This window comes from Dipodomys merriami, unplaced genomic scaffold (assembly GCF_024711535.1).
Source record: "Dipodomys merriami isolate MVZ:Mamm:240054 unplaced genomic scaffold, mDipMer1.0.p SCAF_690, whole genome shotgun sequence".
NCBI classification, from domain to species: Eukaryota; Metazoa; Chordata; class Mammalia; order Rodentia; family Heteromyidae; genus Dipodomys; species Dipodomys merriami.
The window spans coordinates 210449-232403 of record NW_027206280.1 but is presented as its reverse complement, the minus strand read 5'-3'; the positions used below and the strand labels follow the sequence as shown (position 1 = coordinate 232403).

The window sequence follows — 21955 nt, the reverse complement described above, 5'->3', positions numbered from 1 at the left end:
GAAAGCTCACGGAACAGAAGACGTATTGGGGGACAAGAGGAGAAGAAAAGGGGGAAAGCTGGAACATGGAAAAGGCCTGTGTGCCTTAGTCAATGCCATCAGCTAGAGAATCTGAGGGGTAGACAGAGTTCATGCCCTGACTTTCTGGTTCTCCCAGGCCTCCAGGACCAGATGAGATACCCAGAGAGACCCAAGAACTCAATAAGCTATTTAGAAAGGTCAGGGAGACGGAAGGGTCAGAGTTGGCTTAACTGGGCCTGTGACCAGGCCTGGTGCCATTTCCACATTCCTATCCCTGGCTCCAGTGCTCTGCTAACAATGATCCCTTGCCTCACATCCTGTCCCTTGCCCTTTCCCTCCCATCGGCCAATCACCCCCAGAGTGGGGAACCCAGGGGCATAGGCGGCAGATTGGGAAACGGTCAGCCGTGAAGCGTACATTTCCAAAGGCCCCAGGACATGGAGGAAGTGGGACGAAGCCATCCCAAAGGGGTAAGGGTCACTTTGCTATCACTGCCAGCCACGGCAGTCGCATGCTGTTCTCTGTGTCAGAATGACAAACCCGCGTCCATGCCTGGGCGCCACAGACCCATCTCACAGCGGTGCCTTCCACTTGTTCCAAAACACCAGTGGTAGGCAGTGCCCATGCCAGAAGCAATTTACAAAAGGCAGTTTCTGTCAATAGGATGGCTCTCCAGGGATGGGTCTGGAGTATGTGAGAATCATCTCTCTCATGTACTGCTCCCCCCTCCCCCCCCAGTGAAGTCACCATTCGACTACAGGACAGCAGCCAATGGCAAATCATTGGCCCTTCTTCAATGATGCCCAGGGGCGGCAGCCAAGTCTCTGGAAGCTTCCATCGAAAATATTGTTGTGGTATAATTAAATAGATCCTTGGATAATTAAAAAAAAAAATCACCTCTATCATGCTTGTACTTGGTAACAGGCAGTGTTTCCAAACAGCAGAGGAATAATCATTGAGTTTAAAATCCTTCATGTTATAAATGTGGAATACTGAGGCTTGCAGGGGGTAGCAGCATGCGTGATCTTATTTCCCAGGTTAGTAATCCTCTGGGGTCGGCGACAAGATAAAGATGAGTGACAGATGCCATTCAAAAGAGAAGGTGCAAGGATCCAGTTGACTGTTGGGAAATGATTGACTTTTTGTTGTTGTTAATTTCTGAAGCAAAGTTAAGATTAGAAATCTCTTGGTCTAGCTACAACAACTACTGGTATTTCTTCTGGGACTGAAGCCCAGTTCTGATCTGGTGAAGAAAACTCCAGAAGAGAATGGAGGTAAACAGCACAGAGTTGATCACCACTGAAGCTATGTGACAGGTACACAGAACCTACAGCCTACTCTCCACATGAATGCTATATGCTATATGTTACGCTATATGCTTATGATGTTACAGTAACAAGTTAAGGAGAAAATACAAGGGGCTGGCAAAGCTCAGCAATGGTCCATGCAAACCGGAGTTCCCCGAAGACAGTATGCCTGATATCAAACGCAAGTATGTGTCCTACAGGATACTTCAGAACCAATACAGTAACTGCTCTTCAACTAGGAATGTAGAGGTCGGCTCAACCTTATTTTTACAATGCTAACAGTTTACTTTAATCACACTGCCGTTTTGAATCTAAACAGTCAGGCCTTTCAGGAGATACTGAGAGACCCACCTTGTGCAATATTTTCCTTTCCTGTCATGCACCAAACGGTGTTGCATTTGCCTTTCCAGACCTTTCTCCCACTTTCCATCACCATATGCTCTGCCTCTGCTGGAAGTCTAGGGGTGCTTCCCACACACACACTGGTGCGCCCCCTTCCCCACCAGCCTTTGTGCACTCTCTCTGTGTGGTAACTGAAAAATATATCCAGTCTTCGATCTTCTCTCCAAGGGGTGCGGCTTAATTCCCTTCCTGGTGAACATGGGCCAGACCAGCAACGAGCTGCTAATAAACAGGAGACGGGGCAACTGGCAGCTCAAGACTTCCAAAAGGAGATCACAAAGAACCCTGTGGCTTCCTCCTTGCTCTCTCCCAGACCGTTTGCTCCGAGACAAACAACAGCGGTGTCAGCAGAACTCTCAGGCAGACCCATAGAGAGATGCGTGTGCAGAGGAACCGAGGCTGCTGCCCACAACACGTGGGAGCCCTGAGGAGTGGACCCCCCCAAGTCCAGACACGTGTTTGGATGATGTGCCCTCGCTGGCATCTCAGGAGCAACACAGTGCAAGACTCGGGGCCCAAACAATGAAGCTCCCAAATCTCTGGCCTTAACAGTCTATGAGAAAAGAAAATATTTCTAGTGTGTGCTATTACATGTTGAGGGTAATTAGTGATGCAGTAATAGGAAGCAATCCATGCACCTTGGATGGCAGGCACAATAAAGTCCCTCTCATGTCCCTGCCTAATCAGCAGAGAGTGTCAACGTTCTGGAAAGGGATGTTATCTTACATGAAAGGGGGATGCAGCCTGAGAAAGGCTCTGCTGGACAGGCATGGCTGTGGAGAGAGAGGAAGAGAAGACAGAGCCAAAGAAGGCAGGCCTCTCTAGAAGCTGGAAAGGGCTGGAGGCAGCAGACAACAGGGCCCTGTCAGCACCTTGATGTTCGCCCAGTGAGGTCCTTTTCAGCTTTCTGAACAACATAAACATAAGGTAATACATTCATGCCGCTGTAAGCCTCAGTTTTTGGAAATGTGTTAACAGCAGCGATGAGGAAACTGACTGAATCTACCTCCCCTACCTCCAACCTTCCACGCTGTGTTATCCAAGTCTGCCCACCCCTGTAGATGCTCTCCCATCCTACTTTCTCTCTGAAGTCTTCGTTTCCCCTGCTTTCCCATAACCCATCATTGTTTGATTATAGCCTTCCATCATAAGCAGCCTGGTACTGCGGCTACTCACAAGTATGCTTGTGCTGTCTACGCCCCTTCAGATGGCAACCACCCCACCCCAGGACAGAGTCAGAGCCTGTGTGTGATTGAATCCCTTTGCTGGATCTTGCACTGTGCTCTCTACTTACTGGGAGCTGTAGGCTGGCTGGATCAATACACCTGCCATATTACAGCACAACTGTGGTGCGATGACCACAGACAGGAAGAGTGGGTTACATAACTATACCTGGGGCTTCTCTTGCTAATGCCCGCTCCTAGCTACTGCTATTTAAAGAAGCTAGCCTTAATTGGATGACTTGAAGTATGTATGTATAAATATACACACTCTTTCTGCATATAGTTTATATATTTTGTGTGTATATGTGTGTGTGTGTATATACGCACATATGTATATACATGCACGTAGACTTTTCCAGCTGTATTTCAAGTGTGATAATCATGGGAGAAAATCCCAAGCAAGAAAAGGTCCATGTCTCACACGTTGTCTTCCGGTTTTCTTCAGGAGAAGGTCATAGAGAAGATCATAGAAGGTCACAGGAATACTGACAAGGGTGTGTGTGGTGTGTGTGTGTTTGTGTTTTTGAACCTGTGCTCAGGTGTTCTGTATGGAAGAAGGTTTCTGGAGAGCAACACAAGTGGGTATTTAAATTCTTGCTGAAGAAAACACTAAGCAACATTGGCTTTCTGTTGAGTAATCAGTTAGGCTTAATCTCAGCAACACATTCAGGATAGGCAAAGCAGCTACAAAGACAGGCCAGAAAAACCTTTCCTGTAGACTTATGAGAAGCGAGCTGCTTTTAGGAGAGAATAATGTGTTTTATTTTATCTGTCCTTCCAATGAGTACATTTTGCCCTTCCTTAACTATGCAAATCATCTCAAATTCAGTTATTATTTTCTATTTTTCTCTTGGTAGCTGGTTTTGAAGCCAATTAAAAAATTCTCAGTTGACAAGTACAGTTATACTTAAGCTTCATGGAAACAAAACTGTTTTCCAGAAACAGAAAGACCAAAATGAGGAAAGATATTAACCATAATATAAAATAAATCACAAAATGAAGAGGTCCTTCGAGAATAAATGAATCTATCAGGTGTTATTAATTCCTCACTTTACTGGGGAGGGTCTGGGAATAGTGAAGCCACAGAGCCAGTGGGTGGCAAAGCAGAAATGCGTTTACCTTCCTGCTCCTGGGGTGAGAGCCTCCTGCTACCGCAGGCCAGAGATACCATCTTAGGAAGAGGCACTGGCTCACCAGCTTTTCAAAGAGCCCCTAAAACATATACATGTATCTGATAACACAATTTTTTTTTTGATCAGTTGTGGGGCTTGAACTCTGGGCCTGGGCGCTGTCCCTCAGCTCTTCAGCTCAAGGCAAGTACTTTACCACTTGAGCCACAGCGCCACTTCTGGTTTTCTGAGTGGTTTATTGGAGATAAGTGTCTTACAGACTTTCCTGCCTAGAGGCTGGCTCTGAACCGTAATTCTCAGATCTCAGCCTCCTGAGTAGCTAGGATTACAGGCGTGAGCCACTGGCACCCAGCTTGATAACACAATTTTGAGATAAAGAATATATCTGACCCATCTCAGTAGACAAGGACGCTGGATAGGAAGAAAGATGCAGTTCATTAGTAAGGTTTGGGCACATGGATTCACGACAACACACGAAGCTGCGATTATAAAATATTGGGATAGGCAAAGGCAACTGAAGAGACGTTCTCCTTTCCTTACTCTAAGAGCTGGAAGTGAGTATGCAGTAGGTGGGGTCTCTATCTCCCCCCTCCCCTTTTTTTGGAGGGAGAGGGTGTATTTTTTTTCTCTTATTTGCCTGAGCCTGGTGTTGGGTAGAAATTCCCAGGATGAAGCATGAGTGGGAGAGTTTCAGAGAGATCCACAGTAGGCTTTAAGGACACACTGCATAGCAAGAAGGACGTGGTGAAGGCTGTTTGTCACCTTGGGCAGTCGCAGGACATGGATCTCAGGGCTGGACAAGTCTGCCCTGGTAAGACATTTTAAAATGCTTCAGAGATATGTGTTAGAACTGGACGATCATGAGTGGGGGCAGGGGGTGGGGAAGGGTGGGAACAGAGTCTTCTGGACAACTGGTTTGTAAGGCTCCCTGTCACTGTGAATCTAGGAAGGTGGGAGGATGAGGAAAAAGTCAAAGATCAAGGAACCCTGCTGAGTGAGACAGCTTCAGCTCTGCCCGGATCGGCACTGATCAGGGAGAGGACAGGCACTGCTGGAAACTGACTTCAAGCCAGCTTTCCCTGCCCCAGCTGTACCTCACAGAAAGAACCTGAAAGATCGCGCTCGAGCCAGACCCCAGGGTTTCAAATAACAAACCCGGTGCCTGACTAACACACAGAAATGAAGCACGATCCCTTTTAAGTTGTTCACAACAGCTGGTGCCAAGTGTACTGTTCGTGCTGAAGGATCACATTAAAACCCCAATGAAAACCAGGAGCAAGGAAGCCCTCTGGGAAAGCCCCATAAAGCTGTCTTAGATGGGTAATTTCAACCTAACTTGGCTGAACTTCTCAACAGGACCTGCTGGTGAGCAACGAAGCATCTTATATGGCAAATGATTCCACCGCCCGTAAAATGATTTAGAGTCTCGAATCCGAGCTATGCCGTAAGAGGGCAAACACCAGCGTCTCCGGAGCAGGTGTGCTAGTAAATGAGCGATCCTGCTGTCTGCACGGCTGGCCCCGGTGACCCATCCTGAGTGCAAAGGCCTGGACTTCTCTCCTTCCTTTTGACTTTCGACGTTAAGATATCAAAACAGGCTTCCTGAGTCACCCATGAGACTCCCCAGTCAAATCCAGCCAAAGGCAACCTTTTTTAGAGAAGTTGTCTCCCTAGACCACGGCACATCTTTCAGCTACTCAAGTTCCTCTGATTTCCTGGAGGTCAGAGGTGGAAAAGTGTCACAAGTTATACTGATGTGGCTTCTGCCTGGAGATAACACACCACAAGGCCAGGCTTGGTGCCGCCCCCAAAGAGCACCACCCTGGGGAGTGTCAAGGCTCTCTCGAGACCCACCTCGCAGTTTCTTCTGCCAGTTCATTTCGTTGAAGAGGTCTTCAGAGCGCAGGAAGAAGTCGTTGATTTTGCTGCCCTGCTCATCTCTCTCGGTGGTGTAGTATATTCGTAATTTTGACTCTTTTGTTAGGAATTCACAGATGCTTGGCACGGGGAAGACGATCTGCTCCATTGTCCGGTCTAATCTGACAATCTAGGGTGGAAAAAAGAATAGGTGAGATTTAAACAATTTTGCAATGGTTCTAGTCCACTGGCAGTAGACTGGGGGTTCAAGACACGGGATCTGAACCTCTCTGATTTCTAGGACCCCTCCCCCCCTCGTGCTAGGCTGCTTCTCTCCAAAATTTATATAAAAAAATCCTTCTGGTAAGTCTGTCAGAGTGTTTTTCTAGCCTCGGACCCCTTTCGTTTCAACGTCAGCAACTTTTATCTGAAACAAATGGTACAGATTTTGTGTACCTCTTTTGGCGGCGGCTGCTACTGTCCAATCTACCTTTCTGCAGTAGCCAGGTGACTCCTGAACGTTAGCACATGCGCTAAGGGGAACTGAAGAATGGAATCTCTATTTCCCTAGCAGTGACACACTGCTAGTGGATGTCACACTGGACTGGGCCAATGCCAGACAGACCATGGGTGTAAACCTCACCTGAGATCTTTTCTCAAGATGGCAAAATTGAGTTATTTTTCCCAATGAGCACTTCGTGAAGGTCTGGTTTCTATCCGATCACCATGACCTACTTGTCCCGCCATCCATAGGACGTGAGGCACGGCAATCAACATTCCCATTCGACTGGGATGGCCACGCCGTCCCTCAGACTAGCTTTGTGGGGGCCCCAGGAGTGGACACTTCAAAGGTTTCTCCCAGGCCTTTCCTCTACTGGCTCAGTCCCCGGAGAGGAAGGAGGGAGTCTGATCTGGATTGTTTGAATTCTAGGACACGGTCCTGAGTCACAATCCTAGGGGTAGAGATTTATAAAGGGCCATGAGCTGTGGTACCACACAGGCATGTCCTCTTTGTTCTTACTCCCCCGAGGCTGGAGAAGTCAGGTGAGACCCAGGGCTGAGGCGCTCAACAGGAAGAGCCTGTGCTCCTCCCTCAGTACCTTTGTTCCCTGGTGGAGCAAGAGAGGTGACTCAGGCCACGTTATGGTGGGAAACTCTAGCCGAGGTGAGGCGGGTTCCCACAGGTTCCGGAGGCTATTAGGAGCATGGTGCCTAGACCAGCAGCTTGTAAATGAAGCCGGAACTCGGCTTTCAGGAGGCTTTGTTACCAGACGGACTCTGGTTCAGAGCCAGCCTCAGGGAGCTGCACCTGCCGTGTGGGAGTTAATGCCCAGAACCTGCCGGTGAACCATTTCCCCGAGTGACCTTAGTGGACACACAGGTGAGGGATCAACTCTGCATCTCCTGGTGCCAAGGGCCCTGATCAGGATGGGCCTAGTGGCTTACTCCTGAAGTCCTAGTTCTGTGGGAGGCTGAGATGACAGGGATCATGGTTCTAGGCCAGCCTGAGGAAAAAGTTCACATCATGTCAGCAGGGCTTTACATCAGATAGCCTGGCACAGTGGCACATGCCTGTCCTTCTAGCGATGGTAGAAGCCACAGTGGTAGAAGCCATAGTGGTAGAGGTCCAGCCCATGGTCTAACAACAACAATCCAGTAACAACAAAGTGGCATTTCGACAGGAAGTGACAAAGTGTTCCCTGGCTTTGCACAGACACCTCCCTTGGTCCCCAAGGGAGATCTGAAGGGAGGGTGGGTGGTGGCTAGGGGCCGCAGGCTCTGGGAGCCGCAGGCTCCGAGGGTCATATCTCGGTCATTTATAACCTCTCCCTCCTTAAAAAAAAATTAAGTGGTTATACAAGGGGTTTCAATGGGCATTTTTATTTTTTCCCGGCTTGGAAGTGGAAGGTGAGAGAACAGACGTGAGACCAGATTGGGAGACACTGTTCACACCGTCTAACTGACTGAGCCTGTCTTCTCCCCACCCACCCAACGCACATACGGGGATCACCGCCACCATTCCATTCCACTCTGCAAACACCCGAAGCCTGGCTTCTAAAGGATCCAGAGGACGGAGTCGGCCACTAATATCAAACCTGTGTGCTCACATACGTTACTGGCCTAGTTACCAGCATGATGCACTGCCTTCGAGGCCTGAGACAGCGGAAGAACACATTTCTGAGGACTCTCTACCCCAAATACATTATGTTGCTGGAAGAAGTCTGTCAGTCCCTCCAGATCCCTCTCCCCACATGGACCCTGTATTTCCTCGCTAGCCAAACAGGCAGCCTCATCATCTCCTACTGCCTGGATCCTGGAGGCAGAAGACTGTGTTCTGTAGGATGCTGACAGACAGCGCAGGTGTCCTAAACTGCACCCCAAACTCAGGAGTCAAACAGACCAGCTTCAAATGCCAGCAGTACCACTGAATGCCGTACAGGTGCCACAGCCTCACTCAGCTTACTGCACAGCTGCTCCATTTGCAAAATGGAGGTGACACCACCAAGCTCCCAGGAGACTTCTGCTTTGTCCTGTTTAAAATGCAGATCTGACCAGAGTGCTCCCCTAGATTGGAGTGCTCCCCTGGGTCAAAGTGTCCAATCAGTTCCTTCTATCTGAGGGCCCAGATGGTTGAGGCTGGTGCAGGAGGTCTGACATTCTGGCTGCTTGGTTGTATGCTGTTCCCCATCAGCTTGCTGAACTCTAGCTACTAGGGGTTTCTCTAGCCCTGTCTCTTACCTAGAATCTTCCCCATGTCTCAAGAGCTTCTCCCTCTGGCTAATCAGTTGCTGTGTTCTTTATGTCTGTACTTAGATACCAGTTCTTTACACCAGGCCTCCTGGGCTACTACAATCTATAGCAGGCCCCTCTGCGGCTGAGATCTCTCCCGTGTGAATCTGCTAAGTGTCTGCCTCCCCCTCCAGACCTTGAGCAGGCACTGTGACTTTTCTGGACATAACTGGGTATTCAGCACCCATGTAGCTCACCACCTTTCCATTGCTCATTTGCGTGGATGTGTGCAAGCTCCAGCACGGGGGAATCGTCCACTGAAGATCTCGAGACCTCAGGCCAAACTCGCGAAGCCTCAGCCCTCCCAAGCCCTAGGCTGACTGCTTTCACCTCAATCTGTGCCGTGTGCTTGGCGTAGAATTCCAGAGCTTCATCTCCGTCCACTTGGCCGCCAGGTTTCAGCATGGTCTGAAGTTCTTTGTTATGCCGAGCCAACTAGAACACAGGCACGGAAATGCAGGGGTCAGTGTCTCTTTGTCGCAGGAATACATGAGCTCCTCTCTAGCTGTGAGCTTAAACAAATACATAATGCCCAGCAGCAAGCTGAAGGGCAAAGGTGCCAGGAGGCTGGCTCCCTTCCGCCCAGTGTGCTTTGCACGGCGGCTATTTTGGGAACCTGGCATAAAAGCATGGAAGGTTCGTGCCCATGTAGGGTCCTACTTTTCCTTGATTTCTTTAGCCAGGCAGGAGGGGCTGGCGTTTTTGGTGTAGCTCCATGGAGTCTTCCCTACAGAATATTCAGAAGAAAGGCCTCTTGGAGACTAGGGACTGCAGGGAGGAAAAGGGTTTTGAAATCCTTCAGCCGGTACGAGGGGCAGGGAACTGCCGATCTCTAGCCCGACCCTGCCATCGGTTTACACCCACATCCTCTATCTGAGTTTAAAAGGGACGAAGGAAACAGGAAACACGAGTCTCCAGCTGGGCTACCGCATGGCCATCTCCACCCAAAAGCACATCAGCGCCCCAAAAAGAGGAAGCAAGCTCCAAAACACAGCCAGTTTGGGGAGAGAATTATGCAACGTGGTGTTTTGGTGCCAGGGCATGAAGTATCACCATATCCCCAGAAAGGCAAACAGAAGGAAGTCAGAAGGACAGGTTCCCACAGATCTTCAAGTGAGATAGGCCAGGAAGCTGAAGTTTTCTTTAGGTTGTTACGAGAAACTCATTAGCGTTTATGAAAGCCTGACTCCTTCAAATGGCCCCAGACCAAAGTCATAAAGCATCTAATGCCACAGCTCAGGGCTGGATGCTTGGAAGAAGCCTGGGGATTTCCAAGTACTTCAACCCCCACTGCAGTGGGAAAATGGCAGTGTCTTGGAACAACCCAGCACCTTGGGGGCAGGTTGCCTAGGGCAACTGCAAGTCACAGTCTCAGTAGTTCAAATGACCCTAGGTTTAAAGCCTTCCAGGAAGAGCCCATGTGCGGCCCCTGTCTGGCTTGGAACTCTGGCCCTGTAGGTGGCAATGTCTGGAGGGACGCGGGGGGGTCATGCCTGGTGAGCGAGGATGTAGATGTTGTGGCCCACGTTCCTGGGGGAAGCAGCTCCGTCCTCTCCATTTTCTCCGTCCTCAAATTCCACTTCGCCTTGCATGTAGGCTTTCTTGATCACTTCCACCTGGAAGAAGGGCCAAGCCAACACATCCGGTGAAGGGGAGAGCACAGAAGACTGGCATTCACAGCACAGGTGGCCATGCCTGCTCCCAGCTCGGGGACCACTCGGCCCACTCAGCCCACCATCAGCCAGACAGCCTCAGAATCCTCCCTGATGCTGTCAAGAGCCGTCACCACCTATCACCACTGCCATGAGAAGGTGAACTCTTTCCCCCCACTTAGACCAAGAGGCATTCATCACTGGCTCAGACCTAGTCTAGAAAGGGGTTAATGACTATCAAAGCACTGTGAAATGATAAAACAAGATACAAGTATTGCCTAGAAGCTAGGCTTTCCCTATCTCTGTATTTCCTACCACCAACTCTCTCGAATCCCAACTCTTTCCCTTTCATGGAAACCTAAGATATCCATTAGCTTTGGGAATTTTCCCTGCATGTGAGGATGGAGTGTCATGTGGTGTACTCTCCGAGCATGCACTGGGCTTAGCATTTTATCATTCTTTTAAAAAGTTTAACACTCACAAGCATTTTACAAGGTACCAGAGATTCCCACTTTGTTATGGATGAAGAAACAGACTTGGAGATAAAAGAACACTGCTAAAGTCATAGTTAACGAGCAGGGATTTGAACGTGGCCATTACCCTTCACAGCTGCCTGAGCTGCTTTCCCCTCCCCGCCCTCCCTGCTGCACCCTGAGCACTCATCTCAGGCTCTGAGCATGCTCCGTAGAACAATTTCTTTACCTGTGGGCTGTTCCCACTCACCCCAGCTCCCAAGAGCAGGGGCTATGGCTGCTCATATTCAAATCCTTCTTCTAGTCCTCAGCACAAAAGTGGGCCTGTCCAGTTTGGCTAAATGGACAGACCATTTCAGCTTAACTAGTCCGAGAGTCAGAATGAATACTCCCTCCCCTGATAAGCTGTACTAAAAACTAATCATTTTCTTTGATGATTCAGGAGGTGTTTCGGCCTCCTGTACTGCTGCCAGGCCATTATTCTGAATGATTTCTCATTGCCCAATGATTCCTCTGTGTGGCAGAGAGCTACACAGATCAGCACGGATGCCAGGTCAAGCTGCTGGGTTTGACTTTGCAGGCAAGAGCCTTCTCTCTGAGCTTGTTTTCCTGCCAGTTCTAATACCAAATCAAACCAACATGTTGCATAGGTGGTGGGGGCCAGGGTACACACAGACACACATACATATGTGGGTGTTTGCACACATGCATGCATGCACGCATACATTCTGGATATCCGAGTTTCCCTTTCTATTTGGATTCTTAGAACCCAGTTTGTCCTGGGGAGCCTCTGATTCTTCCCATGATCCAGAATGATGATCTCCAACCACAAGAGGTTCACTCTGGGGCCCGGCGGCAGCCACAGCCCAGGGTGCTGCCATTTCCCCACTCAAGGGAGTCCAGAAGTCCTGAGGCTCATTCTTGGTTCGTGGCCACCTGACCAAGGTCTCTTCAAGGTCATTTGGACAGGCATACCCTGGACGCCACCGACCGTCACTTACATAAGTAGTTATGTAAAAACACAGGACTCCCGTGTCCGGCAGGAAACTCCCTCCATGACCTCCCAGATCAAAGGACTGGGCTCCTGTGAACTTTATTTAAAGCAATATATAAAGGGACTTTGGCCTGGTCTCCAGTGCACATTTCAGGTCTGTGTTCATGTCCTTGTTTAAGTCTGTCAGTTTATTGCATGAAGTGGGGGGGAGGGTGGAGTCCAAATAGAGAGTTCTGCCTCGTACTGCTGTTGCTGAACAGTGTTTGTCTCACAGTCTGCAACAGCAAACTCCCAAGCTGGAAGTCACAGCCCTTCGTGAATAGCACCCCTCAAAAATAAACCACAAAGACAAAAACCACTACCAGCCTCCAAACTACACGGGTGCCAAGAACGGCTGTGAACGCTTCAGTTCTGGACAAAGCTGAGGCCAAAGTAGCAGCCATGAAGAGAGCCGCGGAAGGAAAGGGCTCTCAGTGCACAAAGGACTTGTCTCATGCTAGGTTTGGCGTGAAGCGTCTCATCTAGACTTGAAAACCACCTTTCAGTGTATAACCTCTTTCAGAGATCAGGAAAGTGGCTCAGAGACATCCAAAAGTTGCCCATGGTGACACAGCATAGAGGGTAGAAGAGCTGTGGAGCTGAACTCAGGCCTGCTGGGATCCTTGACCAGACTCTACGCTCTTCTCCGTGAGGAAAAAAAGAGGAGGAGCATTTCCCCTCCCACCCCCCCAAACAGTCAGTACTGACAGGAGAGGGCAAAATACCACATGTCCAATGTGGTTTTTTTTCTCCCCAGCCCGAGGCCTGAATTAAATGCTCTCTTTATACTTCTAAGTTGGGAGATCTCAGAGAGCGCTCAAGGAGGCTGATCTGCTCCCTCTAACGTTCCTTGGCGGCCTGAGTCATGAGCCAGTCACCCGACTCACCAGCTCCTTGGGTCTCATGTTGTAGAGGATCCTCTCTGCGTTCTCGCTGTCGTGTCTGCTCTCCATGATGGCCAGGAGCAGCTTGGAAGCATTGTTCTGGATGGAAGAGGCAAGGAGAGAAACGTGGACGTGCTGCCGGGCGCCGGCCTGGCTGCAGGCGTGTGCACCCCAGCTCCACAGCCGGGCCTTTGGCCCCCGGGCCAGGGGCATCACAGCCTCTGCGCCAGGCAGAGGAGGCAGCTCTTCCGACCCTGGAAACGGGGGTCAGAATCTAGCTTGCGGCAAGGGGGCACAACATGGTTACGGTCCATACTTGATGCCCCAATGTTAGCTGGGACAAGTCCTGGCAGGAACGGAAACTGAAATGTGGGTGCTCGTGGGGGACAGTCTCCCCTCCGTACCTGGACGGCAAGGGGTGGGGGGTGGGGAGGAGACATGGTACCAGGGCTCAACTCCCTTATGCAACATCACCTAAAACCTACATTCCCCTCCTTCATCTACTTCATCCCAAGATCACTTATACTAGCTAGAAGAACACAGCGCAAGGTCCTCGTTACACTGCACTGCTGACGCAGCGATGATAAGCAAGGTGCTCGCTCAGGTAAAGATGCTTTTCTGGGTACTTTTGATCCTGGGGTTGGCCGAACCTATGAATACTGCAGCTTTACTGCGTGCCGCCACCCGCCCGGTGACAGCGGTCACGAAGAACCTGCTAGACACGAACCCACGACATTTTCAGGGTTGGAAGGGGCATGTCCTCTGCCTGGGTAGTTGCTGACGTTGTTATTCAGTCTTGTGGGTCAGAGAGGACAGGCAATAAAGATAATTCCTCCCTGTCTTAAAAAACCTCTTCTATCTGCGCTTGTAACTTCTCCTGTTATGAGTATAGCTGATGCTAGGCAACCCAAGTGACCCAGAGGAACCCCGCATGCCTGCCACGCGTCCCAGCCCAGCAGACCCTGAGCTTCCTGATGATGCCAGGGCCTAAACTTTGCATGTTTCCTTGTGTATAAGATTCGGAAGTTCTTCTGCCTTTGGGCAGCTATGCTGTCACAGGGCAATTTTTTTTTTTCTTTTTAATCAGGATCCTAGATTCATTAAAAAAAAAAAAAAAAAGCCAACCAGAAGTACGTGAACATTTCAGTCTCTTTCCATCTCCCATTGTGTACTTTAGGGTAAACGGAAGTCAGGTACATGAGACTTGAACGATATTTGAGTCTAAAGCATGTGTCAGAAGGAGCTAAACATAGCCAAAAATGCATTTAAACGACATACCCAAATCAACTATTAATTTGGACTCTCAGTTCTAAATGATAGAGGAAAAATAAAAATAAGTGTGCCATTCATTTCCTTCTGTGATAACACTTTCCAAAAGCCTTTCATTCCTATGACGCCTGCCCTTCATGCAGGAAATGCAGACCAGCTCGTCAGCTGACCCGGAAGTTCTAGGTGTTTCACTGTAGTGATAAATGCTTGCTACTGCGGATGGGTACAGACAGAAGACAGGTCTCCACACGCCCCCACATGGGAACAGACAAGAGGAAGTGCGTCTGGTGGCATCAACATATTTCCAGACATGCTGCAGACACTTGTTCAGTTTTCAGAACTGGATCCTGGAACCCCCAAACAGAAGGAAGGCTTGGGGACACCCTTAAGAACTCACTACCCGGAACGCTCTACCAGTCTCTCAAGGCATCTATGAGGTTGGCCTGTAAAGCCTGTAGCTTAAGCACCTTAAGTCACTGCTTTCACTCCATAAAACTATTTTAGTGTTTATAGGGCTGCTCCAGTATCAGCCACCTGAAGTCCTCCGCTAGCAATAATTCAAAGAAACTTGCCAGGAGAACTGACAAGTTCGCCTGTGCAGAGGGAGGTTCTTGCCTTGAACTCAGGGTCTGAGCACTGTTCTTGAGCTTTTCTACTCAAGGCTAATGCTCTATCTATATCACTTCTGAGTCACAGTTCCACTTCCTGCCTTTGTTTTACACTGACATAATCAATCACTTTTCTGCTAGATCTATGTTTTAAGTAAAAAGAGATTTGGGGGTTTCTTTTTCTAAGTAGACTTAGATATACTGTTAGCTGACCAGTTGTCACCTGGTCCTTTCTCCTTCTCCAAGGGGAGAAAATTCAGAAACCAGAGCAAATGGCATTTCTATTGTCTGTGCCATCCAGAATGGAGGCTTTGGGTCCTGGATATATTATATTCTTTCTCATCTTCGAGTGGCACTTGGTGACCTCACAGTCCTAACTTCTTTGTAAATGAACCAGTGAAGTTCTGCCATTCAGTCAGCATGTGCAACTCGGATCACTCTTTCAGTCCGAACTGCCTATGGTACTTGTCTAACACTGACCACGTCTCATGCCGAGACACAACGGAAGAGCGACTGTTCCCAATGGCGAACACCTCTTTGCTGCTCAGTGCCTACTTGCCTTCAGTTCTAACACCAGGTCCATCCGCTTCTTTCCCAGAGGGTTGATGTCATTGAGGATCAGGGCCGTGATGATGTCAATGCCGTTGGACTCGTGGGTGGCTATGCAGTTCTGCGGAAACAAGACAGCGCACAGACCTTTACACAAACGCTGGCCCTCAGTCACACGGCCAGCGGGCCGAGCTGCTATTTCAACACAACGCTCACCACTCCCAGGGCTGTTTCTCAGGGAGCAATTTTTCCGTGAGAAAGTGGTTAAAAAAAAAAAAAAAGAAAAAAGAAAAAAGACAGACAGATGAAAATCTCTAGTTTCAGAATTAACAGTAAACAGTAGGAAAGTCCCTCTGCTCACCAACTGATAAACTAGCCGCATCTCATCCAAACACAACGGTGGGGACAGCTTTTGTTCTTTAAGAAAAATGTGGTATATGACTGATAGTGGGATCTAGGTTCTTTTTCCCCTTTAAGAGTGGGTTCCACTCTTACTACGTCACTCTGCGTATTTCGTGCTTGTGCTTAAAAGCTGAAGCTTGGAGAGCAAGCTTCTGGTTTATTCACACAATAGCAAAATGAATCATCTTCTTCTCCCAGGTAGGGGACCTACCCACCCCCCCCCCCCCCATTTGCGGCACGCTCTAATCCAGTCCAGTCTGTTGCGTTCAACAGGCTTCTGCTTTGCAGAAAAGCCAACAAAGTTCTAACAAGGTTCACTCTGATATCACAGAGAGTCCTTTCTCCAAGCCCACTGCATTTTCGTACTCTTACTTCATTGTAACTAGGAATTGGCCATGTGCTCCACCAGGAAAACAGTGAAGGGAAGAGGATCTAGCCAAATGGGATCCCCATGTTCAGGGGTTTTTCGTAGACAGTGAGCTGTCTCCTGTGAATGGCTCTCCTCTGGGTGAAGGTCCTGATTCTCCCAAATCCCTCCACATTTCACACCTTCCATGGCCTGGGGTTCAGAAGTGACCAGCTTCAGCCCTGCTGTGCCCTCTCTCTCCAGGAAGAAGCTACAGAGTGGTTACAAAATCCTACTCAGCCTGGCCTGGAGATCAAAACTCACAGACTTCAAGATGCCATCCATAAGCAATGACGCTAACTCAAGAAAAAGAAAAGGACTGAGCTCCATTCCCAAACGATACTTGTTTGGGGAAGCGAAAGTCAAGATACATTGTTCTTTCCTTTCCCTGATAGTGCACAGTACTAAAATCTCAACCAAAATTACTCTCAACTTTCAAGCTGTTCAATATGAAGCGAATTTTGTTTCTCTCTTTCTAGCTAGGTTTACCCCCGATCAAGTAACCACTTTGGGATTTCCATCCTCCTGTGCTAACCCCCAAAGTCAAGTTATTATTGGATTGTCAAACCAAATCAAGCCAAACCATGTCAAGTAAAGGGGCTAAAAAGCACACTTTCTATTGCCCAACAGGGTAAAGTCCTGATGTACCATAAAAGGCCAGGGAACCCTTTCCACTGCTGGGAAATAGCCAGACCAACAGGCAGATGCACGTGACTTCTGAACCTATCTCCGTTTGCATTTCCAAATGACTGACACCTCCCTCCACCCCGATTACCTGGTTCTCGTGGCAAGGTCCTTGGCAGTACTCTGTCAGACTTTCCAGGGTCTGGTTGATGAGTGCAACATTCTTTTCATTTATGTACAGTCCAAGAAGACCAAGGCCTCCGGTGGTGCTTCCGCAAATGCAGTCCAGAAACTGCAGTGTCTCACACACCAAATTATAGTTGGTCTTGTTATTTTGGCAACGGAGAAAGTTCTGCCGGTGGTCAGCACCGGGGTTTGAGGGAGCAAGAGGCAGAGAGAGAGGGGAAGAAGTCATCCAGGCTGCCATCTTGGTTTTTGAACATGTGAGTGTTTTGGATTGATCAACAACTATGCAGACAGATGCATCAGGGGGGAAAGCCTGATACTTCAGCTATGGCTTTGGTCTGTGGACGTGGCCACTAACGGAGCGGCTTGCTCTCATTTACTCTTTATCCCTTTTGCTCCTCCCTGTTCACCAGCTTCTCATCACGTGTTTTAGAGCACCTGAGATTTCTAGAGGGTTGGATGGTGGCTTTGTTTAAAATGATGGTGGGGGCTGAGTAATGAACACCTTGAGTCCAGTATCAGGGACAGTCCACCACAATATGAGATGTCAGAGGCCGAGACAAGCCCAGTGCTATGGAGGGAGAGCAGCTTCTCTTGGCTGGCCATTTCCTCCATGCACAGGAAGGAAGGGGGTAAACGTGTGTACATGCGTGCAGTATCAGGATATGTCCTCCCCAGGCTGACCTGTAATGTTAACAAGAGACACAGGGCAAGGCACTTCCACACCCAATGAAGGAAAATCGCCTTCAACTACCTCATAAAACAGAGTATTTCCATGGAGAGGAGCTTGTTGTCAGAGGCTCCAGTGATGTGTATGCATGCGATTTCTTTTTCTTTTTATTTTTTAAAGAAGCCGAAATTAACTGCAATATTCTTTATCTCATAGATACAAAAGTGACAAAGTTTAGTCTAGAAACACAAAACAGAAATAACCAAAAGATAAATAACTGGAGATGGTCTTTGAAATGTAAGTGGGGAATGTTCATCCCAGCACTGCCTGCCACAGTGGGGAAGGCAAGCCGCCTACGTACCCGTTCACCGTGGAGGGGCTATAAAAAACACCCTAGGATGCCAATGTTATTTCACATGAGAAACGAGAACACTGAGTAGATATAGAATGTGCCAATGCGGAAAGATACCTGTGCCCGCAATGAGGTAAAAATCAAAAACAGAACAAACAGAAACAAAAACAAAATGAAAAACTCCAACAACAATAAGCGGCAAAGAGATTAGGACATGATGCAAATGACAGTGATGTGCAATGTTCCCACTCAGATATTCAGCAAAAAAGGCTGGAATGTTCTCTATGGAAAGAAGAACTCTTCTTCATTACTTATTTTCACTTGAACGTTTATGAAAGAAGTATCTTCACACAGCCCTTGCACAATGTAGGCATTTGGTGAAAGCCGGTTACGAGTTGGTGGTCAGGTTCAATGCTGTTTTGCCACCAAACTAACCCACCTCTCTAACTTCATCCAAGTCCCTTGCGTTCTCTAAGAGATGATTTGGGGGTGCTTCACAGTGGTTCTCTCTCGCGCTAAGGAGGGAGAAGCCTGGCTCGGTGGAGGTGGGAAGTTGCTGCTTGGCTGTCCTCTCATGGTGCAGGAGCAGAGGATGCTCAAAGTAGGCATGCCCTGATTGGCTGGTTGTCTACAGCTTAGTTCTCAAGGCTGCGGTCACTGCTCCCATCATGCCCCACTGTGGCTGGTGGCAGTGGGTTCCTTTCTGTCAAGTACTTTTTATTTTCCTGCAGCTGGGGCTTCCAACACATGACTCCCTAAGCCTGCTCCTTTCTCCTCCAACCTCATTCCTCTCTCCTCCAACCTCACACTCCTCTTCTTTTAGGCTGTGATCTAAACTCTTTTTTTTTCCCCCAGGAGGCCCTTCCTCCCAACTCCCAACACCCATGAAATGGTGGCCCTCCAGGCTAAACCTCTGCTCTGTGCACACGTGATGACAACGGAGGGTACCTGGCAGCTTGCCCAGGGCTCATGTCTACGTGGATGGCAACCGGCTATGAGTTCAAAGAGACGGAGGAGAGGGAGTCAGGGAAGTCTCCAGTCCCATGAGGCACACATGTTTTGAACGCCCCACGAGGTCCAGTCAGTCTCTCACGGTCTCAACAGTGTCTAGCTGGGAATCGTCCCCGCCCTCACTCAGACCCGTTTCTTCCAGCCCTCTGTGACGCGGCGCTGTGCCTCTCCCGGAGGCAGGCCGGAGCGCTTCTGATGCACTGTCACCACAAGCTGTTCAGTGTCAGCCAGGCTGGGGAAATCCTACTCTTTTTGGGGGTCTTCCTGAGAGAGTGCAGGCTAGATGATATCTAATCCAAAGGGGAGGGGGGTAAAATGAATACAAGACTTCGTGCTGACGCAGACCCTGCTTTCGTTCACTTGGGGGTGGGGCTGGGGTCTCAGCCAGAGGCACACCTGAAGCCACGTGGAAACTGATTCATGCGCTGATCCTCCCATTGAGTTTCTGACTAAGCAAGGCTGGCTTAAGGTAGTAACAGCCCCTTTGGCAAAGACAGGCTCAGTGGCTTTCTGTCTCCTGAACATTTACCAACAGGAAGAAAGTTAAGGTTATAAATACGACAGGAAGCTCTGGCGGGAGTCCAGAGACGGCTGTTCATTCAGAAGGCCAGTGCTTCCTCTCCCTGAGCTCGTCTGCATGCTGTCCACCAGGGAGCCGGTGACTTCGCCTCAGACGCCTGCTCGCTCCTCCCCCCGACTCACGAGGAAACCCCCACCCCAGGCCCCGTCATCTGTTCCCCAACTCTGCCAGCAGTGTGGCATTCAGTGTAGTTGAATTCCACTTTTTACAAAAATCATTGTAGGAACTGCATCTCTCCACGTGTAATTTCATTGGGGCAAGTCACCCCGAGAGCTGGACTTTGTACCCTTTTGGTCCATACACCCTGGAATGTCCTCCCCCGCCCCCTCTCCCAACCTTGCGGGGCTCCTGTAGGTGAGGGGAGGGTATTGAAAGGTGCCCTAGCCCACAGGCTTGCAAGGCAATTGTTTTAGTTTGGTGAAGAGCAATGGCACAAAACTACAGTGCTGAAGATTTCCAAATAAGAAGGGATGGCACTGCAGAATGCATACATTACAGCCTGATCTGCCTTCCACAGTGGGTGGAAAGTGGGTAGGGTGGGGAAGGAGAGAAGATGGGAGACAGAAGGAATGGCAGGTCTCCCAAACCCGAACTCCAAGACCATAAGTCCACCTAGGTACTAGCCCTGCCCTTCCGACACATGGAACAGCCTGCGTTTGATTAGCCATCCGCCTCCCTGGGCCTCTCCTCTGACCCCACTGTGACGAGCTGGTCTCGACACTCAGCACTGTCCACTGTGGTCTCTGCTTGGTCCAAGGGGCTCCTGTCATGGACACTCAGATGGAAGGTAGACGAGATCTTATGACGAAGCAGGTATTTGTGGGTATGCCACACCCCTGCTTCACCAGTGACATCCCCCAGGAGAGCCACTGAGGGCCCTGATCCTCAAGTGCAGCCTATGAAGTTGCTACGTGGCAGCTGCTCCCTGGGGGGTCACTCAGTCCCCTAGGGGAGGGCCGGTGGCCCTCATGAGAGAAGGGTAGATGTCATCAGGAGCCGTGATCCTGAGACACAGGGACAGCAGCAAATGTGCTGGGCAGCTGATGACAAGAGCTCAGAGCTTAGGGTGCTTTGGTCTACCGACAGCGGAGTGGGTCAGGCACCACGGTGCTAATCACAAGCCTCATCACCTTTTACCACATGCCAAGAGCCCATGTTATGTGGTCCTCTCACAACCCCGGGAGAAACCCACGGCATAGGAGGGGCACAGGGGCTGCAGCCAGAATGCCTGGGCCACGTGGCTTGGGTTCAAATTCCAGCTCCCACCACCCTGTAGCTGCATGTCCAGGCCTCCGTTTCCTTATCTGAGAAAGGAGGTCGTTATTTATCCCCTGCCTCTGAATCCATTACCTGCAGGATAATGTTTCAGGGTTCCCACCCAGTCCCTCTTCAGCGTCAAGTCTTGGGGTCCTACCCCAGGGCTTCACCTACAGGTCTTGGGGGTACCTCTCAAACCCTCCGCCGCAGGTCTCAGGGTGCCCCCTGCTCCCCCAGCCCTTACCTGGAGGTCTCGGTTGTGGTTCTCGCACAGGAGCTGCAGGAAGCGCAGGATGGGCTGCATGATGGTGATGACGGCGCTCATCTCCAGGTCGTCCTTGGCCTTGTCGGCCGCGGCCTGGGCACCCTCCCCTGACTGGTAGTGGTCGTCGGGGTCGGCCTCCCTCCTGAAGGTGGAGAAGGCTTTCCTGGTGGCTGCGGACGCCTCCAGGAGCTGGTCCCGGACCTCCTCTGTGATCTGCGGAGATGGCTCTTTGGCTACAGGACAAACGTGAGACAATCAAACCACAGCACCCTTGGAGCGCCACGCATATGCCAAAGGGGGGCTGCCTGAACCCCAGCTTCCTGCACCTGCCAGGGATAGGCCAGGTGGGCAGAACAGCCCAAGGGGTCCCCCCCCCGCCCCTCAGGTCTCAGACAGGATAGGAACAGGGCCCAACTCGGCTAGTTTAGATGTGAAATGTCCCCCAAAAGCCCGTGTGTTGAAGGTCTGTGGTGCTACCGGAAGGTATTGAAACCCACACGAGGTAGGCTTTAGTGAGGGGTCATGGGTGACTGTGGTGTGTCCTTGAAGGGGATTGGGGTGGGTGTCTTTTCTCCTTTTCTTCCTGCTTCCCTGTTGCCAGTTTTGGTTTCACCCTGCCAGCATGCTCCTGTCACGATGGTTTTGCCTTGGGTTAGACTTCAGGATAACACGAATCAATAATGAGCTGAAAATTCCAAGAGGTAAATCCAAATAAACCTTTCCTCTCTTCTACGCTGACTCACCTCAGGTGTTTGTTATAGTGACGATAGCTAACATGACTCATCCTAAGCACTTAGTAAATGGTAGTCATTTTGCTTCTGTTAATCTTTATTCTAGACTAGTAGTTACAGTCGGGTGATTGTGTCCCTATCCCTACCCAATTGGAAATGTCTGGAGACATTTGTGGCTGGGGCGGGGTGTGCTACAAGCATCTAACTGGTCAGAGTTCACACGAGTGACTGTACACAAGAAAGTTCCGACAGCAAAGGGCTCTCGCAATGTGA

General features: G+C 49.7%; 1 protein-coding gene across 7 annotated transcripts in view; it reads right to left on the bottom strand.

The window, feature by feature from the left end:
* The window catches only part of LOC138816317 (inositol 1,4,5-trisphosphate-gated calcium channel ITPR1-like), a 275135-nt gene that overhangs the window by 48886 nt on the left and 204294 nt on the right, over nt 1-21955 (bottom strand). For all 7 annotated transcript variants that reach the window (XM_070006010.1, XM_070006011.1, XM_070006012.1 and 4 more), the window contains 7 exons: nt 20931-21184; nt 16782-16982; nt 15209-15319; nt 12776-12871; nt 10224-10346; nt 9061-9165; nt 5938-6130 (listed from right to left, as the gene is read on the bottom strand). In XM_070006010.1, coding sequence (XP_069862111.1) covers nt 5938-6130; nt 9061-9165; nt 10224-10346; nt 12776-12871; nt 15209-15319; nt 16782-16982; nt 20931-21184 — 1083 coding nt within the window. The remainder of the gene's footprint in view (nt 1-5937; nt 6131-9060; nt 9166-10223; nt 10347-12775; nt 12872-15208; nt 15320-16781; nt 16983-20930; nt 21185-21955) is intronic.